The 22,245-nt window shown below is 35.1% G+C and overlaps 1 protein-coding gene across 2 annotated transcripts in view; it reads right to left on the bottom strand.

Moving 5' to 3' along the window:
* Window positions 1-22,013, bottom strand: part of LOC129227761 (transcription factor IIIA-like) — a 30,872-nt gene extending 8,859 nt beyond the window's left edge. The window contains exons 1-6 of one of the 2 annotated variants that reach the window (XM_054862366.1): window positions 21,815-22,013; window positions 20,916-21,010; window positions 17,250-17,349; window positions 17,079-17,161; window positions 16,850-16,923; window positions 2,932-3,018 (exon numbers count right to left, since the gene is read on the bottom strand). In XM_054862366.1, coding sequence (XP_054718341.1) covers window positions 2,932-3,018; window positions 16,850-16,923; window positions 17,079-17,161; window positions 17,250-17,349; window positions 20,916-21,010; window positions 21,815-21,925 — 550 coding nt within the window. In that variant the 5' untranslated portion in view covers window positions 21,926-22,013. Of the gene's footprint in view, window positions 1-2,931; window positions 3,019-16,849; window positions 16,924-17,078; window positions 17,162-17,249; window positions 17,350-20,915; window positions 21,011-21,801 lie in introns of both variants that reach the window. The other variant, XM_054862367.1, reaches the window with a different exon arrangement.
* Window positions 22,014-22,245: the final 232 nt, after the last annotated feature.

The following is a 22,245-nucleotide window of genomic DNA, read 5'->3' as shown; positions in this document are numbered from 1 at the left end:
CCAACCAATAAGAATTCAGGACACAAGACATCAAACAACCAATCAACGAACAGCATGTACACTCCGGGCTCAAAGCAAGGAAGGACAACCAATCAGAAGCTAGGAGACAAAAAGAGTGCAAGACACCGAAGAAATCTAACTGAATCTTAAAATCTAAACTGAATGTTTTTTCGACATTTTTTGTTCTTTTTTGTTTTGATGTAATATTAATTACAAATAAAACATGCCATACACAATGCGACTCTTTTATTATATTTTACTTTTTTTTGTAAAACAAATAAAAAAAAACATCTTATCCTAACACGTTTCTTACCTTCCAGATGCAAATGGAACATAATCTCTGCCAAATCACTTGACCGCGCAATTTCTAATGTGAAATACCGACTTGGAAAACATTACGTCGTAATGAGTTTAACCCCCCCCCCCCAAGTAAGGGTACGTAGAGGCTTTTCCAACTCCCCTCTCCCTCGGGACATTTACGTATTTAATGAATGGCCCCTTATAGTATACTATTTTCATTGAAGATAAATTAGCATAAGGTAATTTTATATGCTTCAAAAATAAATGGACACCCATGTAATAATTAGCACTTATTACAGAATTTGTCTTTTGCGCAGAAATATGTTCAATCCGAGAATCGGGGCTTTTAAACTGCGAAATCAGCATGCAATCGCTGATTTAAAACGAGTCTGATTGAGGAGCATAACGTACTCCTCGAACACAGCGCCATCTGGATTTTCCTCAGATCTGACCTCACTTTTTCCCCGTCGATCGGCACACTACTCTTTCTAGGCACTATACCAGAAGTTCAACAATGCTGAGCGATGGAAGAACGAGCAAGTTCTTTATGTTTAATATAGTTTTCGTGCTCTTTCAAACGGTGGTGTTTTTTCTTCAAAATTTGTGCTTTATTTAAGTTGGTTTTTTGACTTTAATCATATTAACAACAAATAATTCAATTTCTACAAGCAATTTCAATTAGTTTTATGAACTTTCTCCTGTTTTAGCATTACAGTCCAACTGAGAAGTATGTTAATGAGCGACGACCTCTACATAAGGTAGACCTATTTTTTAAAGCACTGATCCCCTCAACCATTGAGAAGAGATAAAATGGAGGGAGTAAAGATTTTCATTCGTGAAACCAAGATCCCAAGTCATATGTTAGATTTTAAAGCTTGCATTGGAAAAAATCAAGTTTCTTTCTCTTTTTTCAGGCAAAACCTGCCAACCATTCTTCGTTGTTGAATCACTTGACTTGGGGTCCTTCCTTCCGCTTTTACTAAGCCAATAATTGGAGTTGCTCCCCCAATTTTAATCCCTGCTCTAAGCCCTCAGACACAACCCCTACCAACAGTACATTAATACAGTAGGAGCAGTTTAATATGATCACTCTGGCACGGATGCAATTTGTGATAACAATAACCGAAAAGAATCCAGAAGACACAAAATAACGTTTTTTTTTTTAACTAAGAAACATTTATTTTGGCAACCGCAAATTAAAATTACAAAGACTCAACCATCACGGTTTAAATTTTAAATTACTAAATTAGCAGAATGGAAGTATCTGAATCATAAGATGGAAAACTAAAATTTGCAATTTTAAACACATAATAATAGGAGAAATAACATATTACCTAATTTACTTGTGCATCATTTTTCTATTCATAAACCAGTCTCAAAGCAGATGCAGCTTCAATCTTTTTCAGCATGTTTTTGCTTGTTGTTAAAAGTTTCGTTTTGCTTCGGTTTGTTCTCAATCTCAACACGAGTCTTTAGTGATTTACAAAGAAATGGCTCAGAATTTTTTTTTAGCTGTGACGCAGCATTTCTTCAACTCAGCATGGGTAAACTGTCGAAGCGTTTTAAATTGTTAACATTTTCCTTGACAGTCAAATCATTGCGCTTTTTCCATACAGATAAAATTTTTGACCATTTAGAGTAAAGTTTTTAAGGTAACTGGAAAGCAAGAAAAATTCTTCTGCTTTACTAATAAAAAGGGAACTTGTTTTTCTGAAAGCTAAATTAATTTACATTTTGATAAAACTTTCAATATTATTTGAGATTTTCGTTTTATCTATTTGAAGGATTATTTTTAACTTTAATATAGTACTTAATGATCATTCTTGCTCAATCGATTGGACGGAGCTTTTACATTTTAATGCAATTTTCGTAATTAGTGTAGTGCCAAGATTTTTGAACACTCTTTACGACAACATTATCATAATTCTGCTCACCAAAAAAATTTAAAATGCTATTTTGTTTTACTTTCTATGTTAGCCATTAACTATAATTTATAGTTGCGTTAAAACATAAATTTTTTTTTCCAAATCCTTTGTTAATTTAAAAAAACCACATTACCATACATTTGCCGGAAACTTGTCAGGTTTATGATACTGTAAATTATTTGTTTACAGTAATTCACGGGGGGGGGGGGGGGGGGGGGGGGAGGGAGACTTGCTGGATTTAATTGCGGTCTTTCTTTAATTACCAGATTGTTTTACGTTTTTTCATAAGTTTTAAGTTGTTCTCTAGTGACTTTTAATTGTTTTAGATACAAAAACAGTTTGTGCAAGACACGTGTCTTTAATCTTAAACAAATATTCATGCATTTGTTTTCAGCAAAATATGTAATTTTGGCAACAAAATGACTACCTGTCTTGGCAAATAGACATCATAGTATAAGTTTAAAAATTAAGATTAGCCTCGCTTTAGAATATACTTTTTATCTTGATAAAATGTGCCCTATGTTCTACTCTGCATCCCTGAGAACATGTATACAATTTTTCATGATGAATGATTGACTAGTTAAGGAGTGAAAACATTACAAAAAAACTCTCTTTTGCATTTATAATATTAGTAAAGATAACGCACACACACACATATATAAATATATATATATATAACAAAAGAAATACTTAAAAAGTATCTTACCAACAGGATGATAAACTTTAAAATGCTTAACATATAAGCTCCAAGTGGAAAAGTTTCTTTTACAGTCTGTTTCTGTACATGTGTAACCTTAAAAATCATAAAATAATTATTGTTAATAATTAGAATAAAGAAAAACAAAAGTTTCGAAATCATTAAACAAATGTATTTTAACAGCCATTTCTGACTAATGTCCTAAACTCCACTCTTGACTTAACATGTAAGTATTACAAATAACAATTCAATCCATAAATCACTTTTTTCAAAACTTCAAGTATTACCGTCTTTGTCGATAATTTAAGTTTTACATAAAGGAAGGAAAACTACAGTTAAGTCCCATAAGTCTCAAAACATACAGGATACAAATACAAAAGTGACAACCAGCAACAGGCTCTGGGCCCAACTAGACTGGTCCTAGTCAATTTACAATCCCCTGTGAAGATCAATGGCCCTTTTAAAACTATCTACTCCCTTGCTCATTACCACCCCTTCAGGTAAGCTGTTTCGAGGTTCTACTACCCTGCTGTAATAATAATTTTTCCTAATATCCATGTTAGCCTGAGATTTAAATAGCTTAAAACAATGACCCCTTGTCCTGTTTTCAGTGCTAAACTTCAGCCCCGTAATATCTTTCATTTTAATAAATTTAAACAACTGAATGATGCTCCCTCGGTCTCTTCTTTGCTCAAGACTGTACATTTTCACCCTTCTAAGCCTGGAATCATAGACTAAATGAGAAAGTCCATTTTTGAGCCTTGTAGCCCGCCTTTGAACACTTTCCAATATATTAATATCTTTCTTAAGATAAGGAGACCAAAACTGAACAGCATACTCCAAATGAGGTCTTACCAAACTTCTATATGAGGGCAGAAGAACTTCTCTAGATTTGTTTGAAATAGATCTATTGATAAACCCAAGCATCTTATTGGCTTTGTTACCAGCTATGCTGCACTGTTGGCTGAACCTTAAATCCTGACTTATTAAGACGCCCAGATCAGTAACTTTTTCTGCCTGACTAATGACTGAACCTTGTACATAATAACTTGTACACTTATTTCCATGCTCTAAATGTAGCACTTGACATTTCCCAACATTAACAGCTATACCCCATTTATCAGCCCACTCCCTAAAACTTTGACATCATCAGCAAAACAATTCATGTTCCCAGAAATATTTTTGTGAATATCGTTCATAAAGACAATGAACAAAACAGGTCCTAACACTGATCCTTGAGGAACTCCGCTTAAAACCTCACTCCAATTAGAATAATTTCCCCTTACAACTACCCTTTGTTTCCTTCCGGTCAGCCAGTTTTTTACTCAAATGAAAGTTTTCCCTCCTATTCCTATATCAGCTAATTTGCTAAGTAGAGAAACATGCGGTCCTTCATGGAAAGCTTTTTGAAAATCAATGTAAACAACATCTACAGGCTTCTTATTGTCCAAAGCCATGGTAACTTTGTCATAGAAGTGTAATAAATTAGTTGCACAAGATTTAACTTTCCTGAAACCGTACTGAAAACTAGTCAATAGATTATTAGTCTCTAAAAAATTTGCTATCTTAATTTTATCAATGTTTCAAAAATTTTGCAAACCACCGAAGTTAGACTCACAGGTCTATAATTTCCCGCACTCCCTTTAGACACTTTCTTGAAGAGCGGTGCAATGTTAGCCAGCTTCCAGTCCTCTGGCACTGTCCACGAGTTATAAGATGCATTGAAAATATTTACAATTACATTTGCTAATTCCTCTGCACATTCAACTAAAATTCTTGGATAAATATTATCTGGTCCCGCAGCCTTAGTCTCTTTAATTTTTTTTCAAATGAAGTAAAACGTCATCCCTGGAAAATACAAAGTCCTCAAGCTGTACTATAGCTTGTGTCTTGTTGGTGTCAACTGTTGAGATAGTTATCGTTAAAAACACTCGAAAAAGTTATTAAGAACATTAGCAATATCACTATCGTCCTGAATTAAAATTTCGTGCTCATTAACCAGTGGCCCAATATGACTATTTTGAACTTTCCCTGAATTAGCGTATGCAAAAAACCTCTTAGGATTCCTGTTTATGTTATCTGCCAGTCTTTGCTCCAACTCTCTTTTCTGAATCCGTACCAAATACTTAAATTTACGCCTTGCCTTACAATATTGGACCCTATCTGCACTGTGACCAGTTTCTTTAAACCTATGAGAAGCAGCCTTTTTGTTATTTAGAGCGTCTTCAGTTTCCCTGGAGAATCACATCGGCCAAATTTTAGTGTTGACACCCTTTCTCCTAAAGGGAACATGGTCCCCAACCGTTTTCGCTAGATTTTCCTTAAACTCTGCCCACCGAAGATTCACATCGCTATTGTCCAATCCGGAAGAAAAAACTGCTTTCAAACTCTGCCTAAGTGCTACAAAATCAGTATTTCTGAAATTGGGCACAAACCTGAAATTCTCTAATGTGTGCATATCAATTTAATCCCAAACCTAATACTGTTGTGGTCACTAACTCCAATGTGTTCCCCTACACATAATCCTGAACAGAACCTTCCATGTTGCAGAAAACTAGATCCAAAATCACATCCTGTCGAGTACCCTGAGTTACAATTTGATCTAAGAAACAATCACCAATTACTTTCAACAATTCCTCTTCTCTGCTATTACTATGGCAAAAATTATTTCAATCAATTCCTGGAAAATTAAAATCTCCCATTATGATGACTGATCCCTTGCTTGAAATGTCACTAATAATACTAAACATCTGTTCATCTTGACCCTGGCTTAAGTTGGGTGGCCTATAAATGTTCCCTAAAAGTAGTTTTTTGCCCTTATTGCTCATCAACTTTAGCCAAATCATATCAATCTCATTAGGTTTATCATTAATTACCAATTCATTGCAAATTCAAGTGTCTCTGACGTAAAATAAAACCCCACCACCTCTTTTACCTACTCTACCTTGAATAAACAAATTATACCCAGCAATAGATAACAAATCATCATCATTTTCGGTAGCCCATGTCTCAGTAACTCCAATAATATCCAACCTCTCATCTGTAATTATGCTTTTCAATTCTTCCATCTTGTTCCTAATACTACGAGCATTTGTATAAAAAACCTTAAGTAAGCCCATCTTACTTTTATTTAATGCTGCACGATTATTTGAATCCCAACTGTTAAAATCTTTTCTCTTATTAGCCACCCTATTTCCGTTTCTACTAAAATCCAAATAGTTAATACCCTTTCGAATTCTACTCCTAAAACCATGCCCCCCATTCCAACTTAGTTTTTTGATTCTGAAGCCTCTAAAACCAAACCACTAACCATTTTGACCCCTGTAGAGCTCAGATGCAGGCCATCCCTAGCAATCCAATCACGTTTACATTTACTCTATACATCAATAAACCTGATACTACGCTTAACGCAAATTTCCTTGAGTACCAGGTTCATACACCTAGCCCGTTGGTTTAACCAACTCCTATGCACTCCATATCTGGGAAGCAAACCAACACTTGGACATTTGCCGAACAGTTGGTTGCTTTGTCCAACAGGGAATCCCATTCCTTTGTAAACTCATTGTTGTTACTATGGCCTACATCGTTAGTTCCCACCCACAAAGTAACAACATCCTCTTTATTAAATACCCCCTTCTTTTCAGCAACTCTATTTACATCTCTCACATAAACCCCTGACAAACAACATCTAGCCACCTTACGTCTAAATCTGCCTATTGAGTTTCCCACCTCACGCATCATTGAATCTCCCAAAATTATACCCTTTGTTTCCCAGTCTGTCGCCTCAGCAATAACTTTCCCCTTTACCTCTGGAATATTCCCACTATCTAACACACAGCTAATGCCCACCTCCTTTTTACTAACTTCCCCCTTTCCCTCTGGAGTGTTTACCCTATCTGCAATCCCACAGCCTAATGCTAACTCACCCTCCAAAGTAAGCATCCTATAATTCTGATTTCTGAGAGTTCAACACTTTTAGTGCAAATGAAATCCTTCTCAGACTCATCCTTCCCCAACGACTTTCAAGAACATCTGACATAAATCACAAGAAATCCACTTGTCCCCTTTACCATTTTAACCTCCTTCATTATGCTTATAACCCCCATTCTAGCTCAAAATGGTACACTTAAAAAGTCAATACAAAAATGCAAAATTGAAGAATTAATGCTAATTATTAGAATTAGAAAGCATTGGAAGTAAAAGGTACAAATATTACTAAATCCTAAGACAAGCAGTAAATTAAAATAAACAAGTTACACACTTAACAGAGCACTCACGCTTAACAACAAGAAATCAGCACATTTTAGGCTTAGCTACAAAGAATAGAAAAAACACTTCAAGAAAGCAAGTAAATCAAAAATAAGACTTAAAAGCACAAAAATACTTAATTATATGATAAAATACAATAAAAATACTGAAACTAAAGCAGTAAAATAAACAATTACAGTAAAAAATCACTTATCTCAGGAGTTTCAAGAACTCTCCTCAACAACACTATGACCCATGAAAGATGGACAGAATTTTAAGAGACTATAGTAAATATCCAAACAACTCTCATCACAGAATGCATGGTCGGAAATAATTTGGATAGGTGCAGAATATGATGCTGTGCTAAGAGGTCAAAAAGCACAAAGAATATGCTAGCAAAGCAAATTTAATGACACGAGAATACAATAACTGTAAACAAGTATGTTGTGGCCATCACGAAACTTTCTTCTATATATATATTTTTTTTCTGATCCCTCCCCATGCTTGATGAGGAAGCAATATTCCTAACAAAAACAAAATTACACATGCAAAAACTTGATGACCATCCCAATGTCTGAATTATTGCAAAAGCAAAGCAAAGAGCGAAAATTGAAAGTTATTTTAAAAGCCTTGCTGGAATTAATTACAAATATTTTATTTGTTAACAAACATAAGATGGCAGCAGTTAAAAATTTTAAATCATTGAGATAATATTTCCGATCATTTCCATACAATTAAAATCACGAGAAATACGCAGACGACAATCTATTACGATTTATCTTTCTTATTGTTGCATTAATAAAGCTATTTTTATTCGCAAAAAAAAAAAAAAAAAATCAACACCTCTTGGAGCGATTGGCGTCAAAATTGAATCGAAGCCTGTTTACATATGGATTCACATGTATTCCAAATTTCAACCAGAACGTAGCATTACTTCTTGAGATAGGGCACTCACAATGGAAAAAAAGAACGGTTGATTGCGCTACCCCCTTTTTAGCTGTTGACACCAAAATAAAATCAGCTCTTATACCCACTAATGGTTACTTGCCGATAAATTTTTCTTTCATTCCGTTCATTATTTCTAGAGATACAGCAGTCACAATTGACGACAAAAAACGTTCTATAGCTCAACCCCCGTTTGAGTTATTGACATCAAAATTGAATCAGCACTTGTTCCTGTTAATGGCAACACATGGACCAAATTTTGTTTGATTCCGCCAGTTACTTCCTGAGGAATAGAAAGCACACGCAACTCAAAAAACGTCCCATTGCTCCACCCCTCCCTTGGAGGAATTCGCGCCAAAAACCAATGGGCACAAGTTCACATTGCGGCACATACGTGTACCAAATTCCGTTCGATTTCATGCGGTAGTTTTTGCTGTAGAGCGGCCACAAAAAACTGGTCACACACAGACGTGACACACACACACACACACAGACAGACAGACATTTTCCCAAAATAGTCGAAATGGACTTTAGTACACCTCAAAACGTTCGAATCCGTCGAAATTCGAAAATTTGCACAAATCCAATACTTTCTTCTATATATTAGATATAGAAGAAAGTAAAAACAGTGAACACTAGAATAGTATATAGAACCAAGGAAAACATTTGAGAAAACACCAGGTATTTCACACAATACAGTTGCAGTGGCTGAAAGTCAGGCAAAGAGTTTCTTGGGGGAATTCAATGGGTGTCTCATACATAGGAGTCTTTAGCTGTCCCCATAAAAAAGAAATCAAGGCAGGAAAGATCTGGAGAGCAAGCAAGTCAGAAAACAGGAGCATGTTGTCTAATCCTAAAGGCCATTTCCATTTGTGGCTCTAAATAAAATGCATTCAGCCTTTTCTTTATTAATGAAGGAAAACCACGATCTTCCGATAAATCACTGGAGTGAATGACACTTGCGCACACTATTCAGCAGCTTTTGTCTAAATTTTGTCAAAATTTTGCTTAGGTGTTCTTTTCGATTTGACATTTGCATATCTTCTATATCCTTCTTTGCCTGGTGACTTACATCAGGAATGGATCTTTAGCATTTGCTTGGGCCATGCTTCCGACTGCGCCAGTGCCTTTGCGAGTTATTTCCAACCATACATTTTCTAATGAAAGTTGTTTGAATTAATATGTACTATAATCTTTTTACGTTCTACCCATCTTTTATGTATTGCCCTGTATTTAAACTGATATTTTGTGGGCATGCAATTTATATTCTTCTATTTTCCAGAATTTTAAACCTATTTGAGTTTGCCGAACAAAACCCTATGAGCAGCCAAGACAAAAATTAATCATTCAAATAACAACTTCTGTTTTTTTTATCTTGCACTACTCCTTTTTACTTTTCTAACTGAGCATGACTAATTATGCTCAATGAGAAATTCAAAAGCGAATTTAAAATTTCACAAAAAATATTTTTGCAATTACGAAAGTCTTTTTTCTTGAAGATAAACCAAGATGGTTAGTTATGTTAATATTGTAATGCAAAAGACAATTGTTAATATTTTTGCTCACGCAAGCAACATTAAAATGTTGAAAAAAGAAATTAATTTTATGCAAAAAAAAAAATAATGTAAAACCAATATTTTAATAAGTATCTTAAAAAGTGAGAATTTATGAACCAAAAAACATTTATCTTTCCAACTTTTCATAGCAGTAACATGTACTAATTCAAGGATGTTAGTTTTACTTTATGAGATTAAGTATTCACGAAAACTTTTATTGGAAAGAACAAAATGTCTTCAAAAAAGACACCTTAAGAGGAGACAAAACATTTAAAATGTCTTTTAAAATTTGGAAATACGAGGGCAAATCAAAAAGTCTTTGCACCTATTTTTTTCGCCAAAATACGGCTGTAATATCAAGCAAACATATACATTCGAATCAGTGATATTTCCATGAACCATACCAGCCGTATCAGCTTTTTGGTCCTAAGAGTGAGTCATTTTAGATGGCTGTTGTTCTTCAGATGGCCACCGCTTATGAGCAGCGAAGTATTATTTGTTTTATATGGAGAAAAGGACAAAAGCTCATAGTAATTCACAAGGAAGTGCATCTACAGTCCAGATCTTGCCCTAGTGATTTTTACATATTCACTCCACTGAAGAAGTTTCCTGCAGGACAGAGATTCACATGTGACAAAGAAGCCGAGAACGCAGACTGATGGTGGTTCCACAGGCAGCCGGAAGAATTCTACCATAGGGGGATCTCTAATTTAGTGCTGCGATGGGACAAATGTCTGAACCCGTGTGGTGACTATGTGAAGAAATAATACCGTAAAAACCGGCGTATCGGCCGCACCCGTGTAAGAGCCGCATCTGAAATAATGTTCGCGTTTGGAAAAAAATATCGCAGAAGGGCCGCACCTTGCGTATGGGCCGCATCGAGATTCTTCAATAAAGGAACTTGCAATGTAAATTACATTTATTCCAGTGAAAATAACGAACAAAAATACATGTTTACAACAAAATTAAGCATTTAAAAATAATAATAAAGCATTAAAAGGAATAAATAATTTTTAAAAAAAAAGAGTATCAAAAAGTAACATTTGAAATTTCAATCGAAACCTTCAAAGTCAGAATCATCACTAGACGAATGAAACAAATTTAAAATTGTTTCATCTAATTGTTCATTGTTGTCGTCAATGTCGGAATCACTGTCCGCAGATTCGTTGAATCGGCCATTATCCGGTATTGTTGGATATAATTTAGATGTTATAAGAGTTAATAGCCTACAGCTAAGCTGAAAATTAGGCAACTCATTTCCAACTGAATTTTGAGGGAGTGGTCTGCCCGAAGAAAATAAAACATGAATCATTCTTTAACACTGAAAAACATTTATTTAACATGTATTATAAAATAGTTACATTACAATAGTTTAGTCCTCCAAAGAATATTAAATTATGCTAGGTCAAAAAGATCTTACAATAAGTCCATGCAGATGTCAAAAGTCCTGTCGACGTTCCACAGTGAATTCCCCACAGGTAGAAGGACGGCATCGCAATTTCCCCAGAATTACACGCAGGTCAGTTCACACCTTAGAGTCAAATTCACCATATCCAGGAAAATATCGAAGACGGACACGATCCTTTTCTTTGCTTTGGAGACCAAACGACCCACTTAAATTGGACTATAACTTTTCACTTTTATGGACGTCATGACAGCACGCGCTCCCAAAACTGAGGACATCAATGACGAATCATTCAGAAAAGATCAGACCTCACCTGAGAGGCCAGTAGCAAAAACTTATGAGGACATGGACGAACACATTCACAAACAACACAAAACGAGAAGACAAGTGAGAGAAAGATCGAGCTATGGCCAGTCTGCGTATTTATGGTCAGATCCGATCGTGCTCGTAACAATGTGACGTTACCTTATTGCAAGAACAGCTCAACCCCGGAAAACACAGCTTGCAGGTTGCACACTTCTTATTTAATTCGACATTCAGCACCCAACACCTCAACATGGTTATCTCATGTGATCGACATGTGCTTTGTCGGAAGTTTACCGACTTCTGCCGAATGACGGCAACCAATCATAGCGTGCCACATATTTTTCCGAACACTTCCGATTCAAACTCGGACATTTGAGTGTCGGTGGCAGGTGGATGGGATTTCCTGTGCAAGGTTTTTCCCGGAATGGCAAAAGGTAAGTTACAATTTTTTTAAAAAAAAATATTGGTGAAATCCTTCAAGAAACAAAAATAAAGTCATTTAGCCCAACAGTTATTTCGGCGGCTTTGAACGCGTTCACAATAACGCTTTGTTTAACGCTCTTCCATGAGTCGCTAACCCATTTAGCGACTTTGGCGTAGCTTGCTTTTCTCATTTTCCCAGTTTTCGTGTAGGAATGGAGACCATCCGTCATCCACTCTTCCCAACGTTTTCGAACTTCACTTTTGAAGCATTTATTGACTGTCAAATCCAGGGGTTGCAGCTTTTTTGTTAGTCCACCTGGAATGACAGCCATAGTTGAAGACACTTTTTTACAGGCACTCTTGACTACATCTAACAGATGTGCGCGCATGGAGTCGAGAACAAGAAGTCCGTCTGGCTTAAAAAAGGAACCCTTCCTCTTCCTCCAGACTTCATTCAACCAATCCAGCATAATTTTCTGGCACATCCAGCCTTTTTCATTAGCGCGGATGACGACGTCTTTAGGGAAGTTCTTTTTAGGCAAGGTTTTCCGCTTAAAAACGATAAGCGGTTTCAATTTTTCGCCATTGGCCGCACATGACAACACACACGTGAATGAACATTTTTCATTTCCAGTTGTCACTATATTTACAGTTTTTTCTCCCGTAACATTAACTGTTTTGTTGGGAGGACAATCAAAAGTAAGAGGAACTTCGTCCATGTTGACGATTTACGACAAATCAAATTTTTTTTCAGAAATTGTTTTTTTCACAAATTTAAGAAACTCCGCCTTCTTTATCTCCCAGTCGGAGGGCAACGCTTGCCCCATTGTCGTTTTCGTCCGGACGGAAAGTCCGTTGTGCCGCATAAATCTGCAACACCAAGACTGGCTGCTAGCAAAATCATTAATTGCGATGCCATTTGCGATGCCATTTTTTTAGCTTGGAGCCTGATTTTTACAGTGGATAACGAAACACCCGCGTTTTGTCTTTCTTTAATCCAAACAGTTAGATTTTCCTCCAACTTAGGATAACGGACAACTCCAGTCCTGTTCGCGTGTTTCTTACGCGGCATTGCAGACAAAGTTGCTTTATCCCTTTTCCATCGTCGTATACATTTCTCGTCTACGTCAAATTCACGAGCAGCCGCTCTATTCCCGATCTGCTCAGCCTTTTCCACGGCACAAAGTTTAAATTCAGTAGTATAACTTTTCAGCCGTTTAATAGGAGCCATACTTCAAATGGACGAATTTGGAGCAACAAAATTACAGGAACGCTAGCTACGATGTTGAAGTTAGCTCTGCGAGAAAGCGAAGTGAACAGGTCAGCTGCTAAATTGACGGGAAGGCAGAGAGGGGAGTGACGGAGCGAGCGCGTCTCTCTCTTCAATTCTTTGTGCCCCAAGGCTGAAAGTTTATTTCCCTTCCCAGAACCTCAGTGACATGACACAGCTTCAGATTCTACACCCCACCCTCCCGACCCCTTTTCTCTCCCGTAAAGCACGAAGGCATTCTTTTACTCGACGTCAATCCATTCAGCAGATTTTTTGAATTCCATTGCTTTTTACCACTCCTGAAAGAAACTCTCCCTCCCCATCCCCCCCTTCACTCCCCCAGCATTTAGTTTTTGAAGTCCGAAGTAGCCTTCAGCTGTATTGGCTTATTCAAGGAACTCTCCCTTTGTTTGCCATAGAGCAGGTGTTTCCCCTCCTTCTTCCACTGTTTCAACAGATAGCTGACAGCTACAGGTGGTACCTGGGCAGGGATGTCAGCAAAGATAAGAAATTACTTTTGTTACTTAGAAGTATCGCATCTGCTTTTGCCCACCCCCAAAAAAGATTTTTGTCCTAAAAGAGATTATTTTCACCTTAGCGTTTGTTAAAGTTACCCTCTATTTCCCAGCCTTTTATTTATTCTCAGCATGGGTGCAAGTATGGGGATGTGTTCAAGACGGAAAATATTTTCAGCCCCCCCTCCCCCGCCCGCATGCGGGCTTAAGGAAAAATTTGTGTATAAATGTTGTAGATTTTAATAATGCCAGTTTTGGAATCTGTGTTTGATTTAAAATTTAATCCTTTAAATTGTAATATTTAAGCGTTTTGGCATCATAATTCCAAAAAACCTAATATCCGGAAATAAGGGGTGGGGCTCTCCCCCAGACATTTTTCCAAATTTGAGTCCAAAAAACGCTATGGTAGGCCGTTTTGATAAAGTTCCGGGAAAGGAGGGGTTCAGGGACTCTTATATCAATTATTTCAAACTGATAGTCCGAAAATCACAATATTGGGCAACCTTCAAAAAATATTAGAGAAAGAGGGGGAGGGCGCTCTGGGCTCTCCCCAAAATTGAAGCTTTAAAAACGAAATTGTACTCCATCTTTCATAACGTTTGTACTCCCTTTTGAATGCACTATTGAAGGGATGGAGTTCAGGAACCCTCCTTCGGCAATATTTCGAAATTGAAGTTCAAAAAACGCAATTTTAGACGATGTTGGATAATGTTAGGGGTAAAAGCGTTCGCAGCTCCCCACCATTAGTTTTTTATCAATCGTAAACGTTTTTATTGTAGCAATAAAATCGCTTAGGACATAAGATTTTCACTTTTGCAACATAAATCAGTTCTGATCGGAAAGTCTACCCAAAGTAGCGCCAACAAAGCACAAAAGAAGGAAAGGTGTGGGAAGGGTATGGCCGACTAATGATAATGAACTGGCACCATTCCCCCCACAGTCTTCATTTGAAAAAGAATTATTTTATAAGATAGCAGGTGGTGAAATTAGCAATTAAAAAAAGCTTCAGTGAAGTAGATATATTTTTTGAACAAGGTACCCTCTCCAATGTTCATTAATTTAAAAAAAGTAATAGGGGGAACTGAATCCTAACCCCAGGCAGGGCCCCCGAATCGTATCCCTCTAAAGGCACTCAAATATAGCCTAAAATGGCGCTTTAAATATTTCAGCATCAAAATATTTTCACTCTGAGTTCACTACACATGTCCTAAATTTCAATTTTTATAGCTTCAGTTCCTATTTTTTTTTTTTTTTTTGTAGGAATAGTTCCCCCTTTACCTATAAACATGACTTATGACCACCTAAAAAATTTTAATACTTTGATTTCGGAAACATTTTTTGAAAGAATCTTCCAACACCCTTCCCCTTAAGTCATCCAAACATAGCCCAAAACAAAGCTCTTAAAATTTCAGAAATAAAAATATTTCGGGCTGGGGTGCGGAATACCTCCCCCCTTCCATTGTGTTTACTAAACGCAGTGTAAGTTTTTGTTTAAGATTTATTTTTCTATTGAGAAAGCAACTCCCCTCCACACATCGCCATAGACAACCCAAAGTTTTAAGATCGCAATTTCGAAAATGTTTCGAGAAAGGCCCCAGAATTCCCTAACTCTTAACTCACTCAAAAATAGCCAAAATAACATTTCAATACTTCAGCACGGAGAAATTTTCAGGGAGAGAGACCCAGCCTAAAATTTCTAAGACTTCAATTACAAACACTTTCCGGGAGATGGTCCCAAATGCCCTTTCACTTAAGTCATTTAAGTATAGCCTCAAATAGTTTTAATACATCAGCTACAAAACATTTTCCTGTTAGAACACTAAAACCATATATCATAAATTCACCAAAGATTGCCTAAATTAGTGTTTTTAAGACTCCAGTTTGATTTTTTTTTTAAACTTCCCCCTCCCCACTTTTACATCATTAAAGAGAGCCTAAAACTTTTTGACTTTTAAATTTTTAAGAGTTTAGCAGAGGAGAAATATCGAACCACTCCTAGCTTCAAAAATGGATTTCAATTCATTTTCGATATTTTATGCTGGAGTCCTTGAGTACTCCCCCCCCCCCCCTCCTCTCAGAATGTCCAAAATATAAATGTTTTAAGACCTCAGTATCGTGGGTCAATTTGCGGACTTACCCTCTTTGCAAAAGCAGCGTTTTTTTCAAATTCGTGCTGCCATTATTTTTCTCCTTTCCTTTCTCCCCCCCTCCCCATATTTCTATTCTAGCGAGTATCAGATTCAATGACATTGGAATTTAGTGATTCCTCAAGTCTTTGTCAAAAATGCAGGAACGGTTGCCCATCGGTGTTTCCAACCAGCTTGAAATTTTTCCTCGATTATTTCCAAAATTCCCAACTTCATTAAAGTATAAAAAATCCCTGAGTTTCCCTTTTACCTAGTATGCAGATGCCCTTTGCTGTGGCGAAAACATTTCATCTAGTCAGCAATCACTCTCAATCGGTGATTCAGATTCAACTCTTAAGACATTTTAAGAGCGTACATAGCTTTCATAAATGCGTGTAAAGTTTGCAAAAAAAAAAAAAAACACCCGCAAATGAAAAAAAAAAAACGAAAGGATGATCGAAAATAGCATAAGAAAAGGCTAAGTTTTCAATTAGAGCCGATTATTTCGAAAAATCAGGAAGAATAGCGAGCAACTCCTCGGTCTGCAATGCAGTGAGTTTGAAATAACACAGCTATACCTAAAAAAAGAAACGGCGCGAGTCGAAAAGTCACTCCTCCAAAAGCACGTTGCAAACAAAGCAAGCCCATGGCGAAAAACCGAGAGAATGTCGATGTAAATTCGTGGTTATGAACGGTCCAGTAATATATTAAAGTATATTTTTCAAACACTCAATTTTTCTTTTTTAAGTAAAAAATTAAAGTCAGCGAATTTCTTTCCGTCCCGACCTCCGTCTTGAAAATTTTGTCCAAGACGGAAATTCGTCCTGAGACGGAAGGTCTTGCACCCATGATTCTCAGAATTTGATATTTACGTCTGGAAGTGTAGGAAAAAGAATTAGCGTAAGGGCCGCCCCTTTGTATGGGTCGCAGTAAAGATAAAATAACCTTTTTTCACGCATGAGCCGCGGCTGATACGCCGGTTTTTATGGTATTAGGTACGTAGTACACTACGTATACCTGTAAATATCTGTATGTACCTGTTTTTGGCGAATAAAAAATAGGCGCAAAGACTTTTTGATTTGCCCTTGTATATATATACATGTCTATACACATATAGATGGATAATTACATACCATTATGTACAGTCATGTGTTTCCGCAACTTGTTTGGAACAAGAAATCGTTTATTGCAGTTTTCTACTGGACATCTATAACAAATTTGGAAGAGATTCAAAAAAGCTTAGCCATCATACACTTTATACAAAAATGAAATTAACTCAAAAAAAAAAAAAATAATAATAATAATATTGATAATTCATTAATACAAAACAAAATACAAAATTCCTTAATTAAATATACTTACAAATATGGTTTAATACCAGTATGACGATACGTATGCTTTTGTAACCAACTGTGTTTATTGAATGAAGCATCACAAATAGTACACTAGAAAAATAAAGAAGTCACGTTCAAAGTTTCTTTTATAAAATATTTTTAATACAATAAAATTTAAAAATTTGAAACTCTAGCAAACCTCATAAGTCTTGGCTTTTTTGCGACGGTGAATAATATCCACGTGCTTCCGTAAAGTTTCTTTTGATTTTAATATAGCTTCACAACCTTTGAATTTACAACTAAAATGAAAAGAAAATATAAAAAATAATTTGCTAAGCATAAAAAAAAAGCATGATCATTAAAATATACTACGCCCCCCCACTTTATCCATTAATTATTTTTATACCGGTTAAAGCTATTTTTCTTCACAATTTCAGTTTTGATTAGTGATGTAAAATACCTGGGTATTTATTTTTAGGGGTAAATACCCAGGGTATATACCCGGGTAAATACCCAAAATGGGTATTTACCCGGGTATTTATTTCAAAAATTTATATTCAACTAAAATACTTTTCTGTCTATTCCACTATGTATATATATAACCAACCATATACAAAACAATAAATTTCTGCCCAAAAATTGTATTTTTAACACATATTAAAAGAATCATTGTGTGAAACAACTTAGCAATCTAATATGATATTCACATTAAATGTGTTGGATATGCCTAATCAATGTCCCCATCTTCCTTTTTTGTTTTTCACTTTTCAAAGCAAAATTAAAGTTTTACCGGTACAAATACAAAGTGAGTGACAAACTAACGCCTTCTAAATACTAAATGTCTATCGCGTTCTCCTTTTTAACCATAGAACAAAATCATCCCAGTAAGCATATTTTCGGTCTTCTGGCTACTGCCAACTATCGAAGTTTGAAAGCATTAGAAATTAAAAGGAGAAAACAATTGGTTAACCTCTAAATTTAAATTTTAAAATTAACCAATTAACGATTTGATTAGAATTGCTTGGATCCATTATCATAGCAACACCATCCATGTATTGCCATCAGGTAGTAGCGTTGTTTGTGTACTGGCGGAGGATCACTTTTAAACAAATGTGATAGGCATTTAGTATTAAGGAGGCTTTGGACAAACTGATTACAACTCAAAGCCAAAATTAACTGGTAGCATGATATTATGAAAAATCAAAGATGAAAAGTTGTGCTACGCCATCTATGTGACAAAATTAAACTTATATCCCTTTGCTTTACCCCATAAAAAATTAAATTATCGTGCCATCTCATTTAAGTTTTAGAATAGTTCATTCTAAATTCTGACAGTTTTTTTGATAAGATTTCATTACGCCTTTAATTAAAGAAATTATAATATATAAATTTTTAAATTTTCATTTTACAGTTTGTTTTAAAAAGAAAATCATCACCTTTTGATACCACCTAAAGTTTTTTTTTTGGCAAAATGTGCAATAACTAAGAGATTTACCCTGCCTTTGGATAAATGCCCAAAAAAATATTTACCTTCCCACCGGACATCACTAATTGCGTGTATTAAAAATAGTTCGAATAAATTTTCATCATGAAGTACCCAGGAGCAAATGCAAATGAGCAAGGCAACAGAAAAAATATATATATATATTTTTTTGCTTATTAATGTGAAAACTGTTTCTATATTTGCCACGTTATCACAACAATAAAATAAATAAATAACATCATAGTCTTAATAACTTCTCAGTAAATTCTTCCAAGTATCCCTCATGCTTCCTTTTTTTTTTTCCCCCCCCCCCCCCCCCCCCTTTTGGAGATGACTAACATAGATTGATTTTGAAATCCTGAAGTTCATCATTAAATTGCTTATACTTGTCCAATTATGACATTGAAAAGAAAGATTCTTTGGTTCATGATATGTTTCTTTCATAATTTCATCAAGTCTTCCAATAAAAAATATTATAAACTGTGTAATACATATGTATGTATCAGTTTTACCAATTATTTCATATTTAGATTTTTAAAAAAAATGCAGACTCACTTTTTGCATTTTTTTTGTAAAATACCCAGTTGTTGGGTATTTACCCAGGCCTTGGGTAAATACCCGGGTAAATACCCAAAAAATATTTACCTACCCACTGGGTATTTACCTGATCCACATCACTAGTTTTGATTGAATCATTTTTCAAGTAAAGTTCTATGAACTTAAGTTGACTACTACCATGGGCGCCCATATGCAAAATTGTAAGGGGAGGGGGGGGGGGCTCAGATATTTTAACCATGGTTTTGCATAATATTTTCCCGGTGAAAACCAATTTCAGGACAGATTAGTCATTAAAATTTGACATTTTTAATAACTTATTCATTAATGGCTGGATAAGAAATATTTTTGCATTTTTGCAAAGAAAAAAGTACTAAAAGCAAGGAAGTTTTAATTTCTAAGGGGGGCTCAAGCCCCCCCTCCCATATGGGCGTCCTTGACTACTATCCATGAAAATAGAACTACCTGGATCTTAGTTTAAGAGGATTCATTGATTTGGAAAAATAGTCATCAAAAGTTGCATCTGAGTTAAAATCAAATGCAAAATTTGTCATAAATTAAATAAAATACTTTTGCACTGTTTTTTCGACATGGTTGGTAGAACATTAAATTATAGCATAATTTGACTCACAGCCAAACATCTCAAGGACATGATATTAATATGAATGACAAAAAGTTGTATCCTATTAAATAGACCAGCATCTGTAGTTACCATCACTGTACAGATAATAAAAATTTTCAAATGTAAAATGCTTTTTACATTCAATGTCAATGCTTGATACAAACTACGCAAGTAAAAAGTTAAAAACTATTTATGACAAACAACATACAGTAAATGAATCTTCTAAAATTGTAAGCATTGCTTTTGAAATTTAATTGAAGTTATACATGCCGAGATATTTTTTATATTTTCACCAAATTGGAAAAACTTCACCTCAAATAATCATGTATGCATATTTTCAAATAAAAATTTAGCATTGTGGAAAGTGGGGGAGGGATTGGGTTGTTATTTAAATTAAAAAAATATTATATTTGAATATTTTACTATTTTTTAAACTACAAAATATGAAATAAGCTAAATATTTAAATTTAAAATAGAATACATAAAAATTTTTTTTCCTCCTCAACAACTTCCATTGCAACCTTAAAAGAGTTATTTATTTATTTATTTTTTTGAAATTGATCACTATTATGGTCATCACTGTTTTTGCGTAGATCATTCCGCTCTGAATAATGTCAAGAAGTATTTTCAGATCCTGAAAAAATCCTAGCAATATCTTAGCATTTATGTATTCTAATAGTTATTTTTTAGATAGATTTTTGAATGTTAATAAGTGGGCTGTAGAAGGCTTCGTGGTTTTCTGTTTATCATCAAGACTATAGGTGACATTGTACCCATTTGTTGCAAACATTACTGAAACATAAAATGTCATCTGATCTGTTCATGATTTTTACAGGGTTCTATTTTTGTGAATTTAAATTTTGTGTTGTTTTACTTTTTTAAATAATTGAATCTTTTTTCAAATTTTAAAGTGCTAACCAAAAAACATTTATCTATCAGGTATCCAATTTGCGAACTGCTTTATCCATAAATGAGTTTGCAAAAGGTCCAATATGGTCAATCAGAATTTAGTGAAAGGTCCTTTTTAACCAGTTGAAATTTTGTGAAGTGTTCATAATTGAAAACAAATTTCCCCTGGCTAGACCTGACTTTGGTTGTATTAAATGTAAAAATTTCAAAAAAACAAATTGAATAGGCTAGTAAAATTCCACAAAAACATATGCATAGAAAAATACAAACTTTTTAAAAACTAAGGGATCACCTACCAAAAAGAGGTTTCATGAGTATCTTCATGCCGTTTTAAATGAGACCTTCTGGTATAGCTCTTGAAACAGTCATCATACAAACATACAAATGGTCGCTAGAGAACAGTAGAGAAAAGATTTATAGCATTATTTTAAAACAAAATTTGTAATGGACGTACCAAAGGGAGTCGGTAAAAAATTCCTTAGACAGATTAAATATACAGAAAAACCTCGTTATTAAACACCTATATTTCATGAGTCATGATGGATGTCACGTCATTCATTCAAAGTCCCCAAATTTTAATGTTAAGTTGTTCCGGATTTCACGACAGTGCTTTATTGTGAAACTTCAGCTACCAGGACACTTTGGGCTGCTTAGAGATGATCGAAGTTTTCTTTATAATTGGCTCATTTTCAGGAAAATAATGAAACTGCACTTCCTAACTTTTTTCTAATATTTAATAATAAAAATTGCCTGCGATTGACTGCAGAAAATTTTACGAAGATCTCAATTTTGATTTCTTTGTCTTTGATACTTTGTTAATGGGCCATTTCCCAGTAACTTTTTTGGCATAACTAATTTTTGTTTGATTAGCCTCACATTATTTTATCTTGAGTTTGTCCTGCCAACACACAAACTCAAAAAACAGAAAAAAAATAAATGTGCTAATCAAACTGTAAATTTAATAGTTATAGCAAAAAATTCAGGTTGTGGGCTCAATATTTGGACAAAATACTGTGAAATAGCCTTAATTAGCAGTAGTTAGATTTTAACAGTAAAGCTAGATTTAGTGCATTTTATCACAGTATTTTCAATATGATGGGGTAACGTGGTAGTAGGATAATGAACATATAGCACTGTTTTAAAATTATGTAAATAAATACATGTGTCAATTGAAATACCCACTAAAAATTCATACTTCTCCATCATGCACCAATAAATGACTTTGAAGTCTATCTTTTCTGTAAAATGCAGCTTCGCAATTTTCGTGATGGCATACGAAGTCTCTTTTCCTCACTTTTCGTGGCATAATTTAGAACAGAAACCTATGTATTAAAATTTAAAATGGATTAAAGATACCATGCCGCTTCGAACATTAAGGAACACGAAAACACATTTTTGAAGGACGGTATTTGCAGAAACGATCTTTCGTTTCCACCAATCAGTGTCGAGAATATGTGGTGACGGACGATTTTTTTAATTAAGTATAAACAGCGCCAACAGTAACCAAACTACGCTAATTTGCAGCTGCTAGATTTCCCAATATTGGTAGCAAGTTTGAGAAGAGTTAGATTTTGCGCCAAGTTATAGGGCTGCCTTTCGTTTATCTGTCAGGATTGTTCCTGCATT

This window comes from Uloborus diversus, chromosome 8 (assembly GCF_026930045.1).
Source record: "Uloborus diversus isolate 005 chromosome 8, Udiv.v.3.1, whole genome shotgun sequence".
Classification (NCBI taxonomy): Eukaryota; Metazoa; Arthropoda; class Arachnida; order Araneae; family Uloboridae; genus Uloborus; species Uloborus diversus.
Note: the sequence above shows the minus strand (reverse complement) of the source record. Positions and strands in the feature narration are given on the sequence as shown.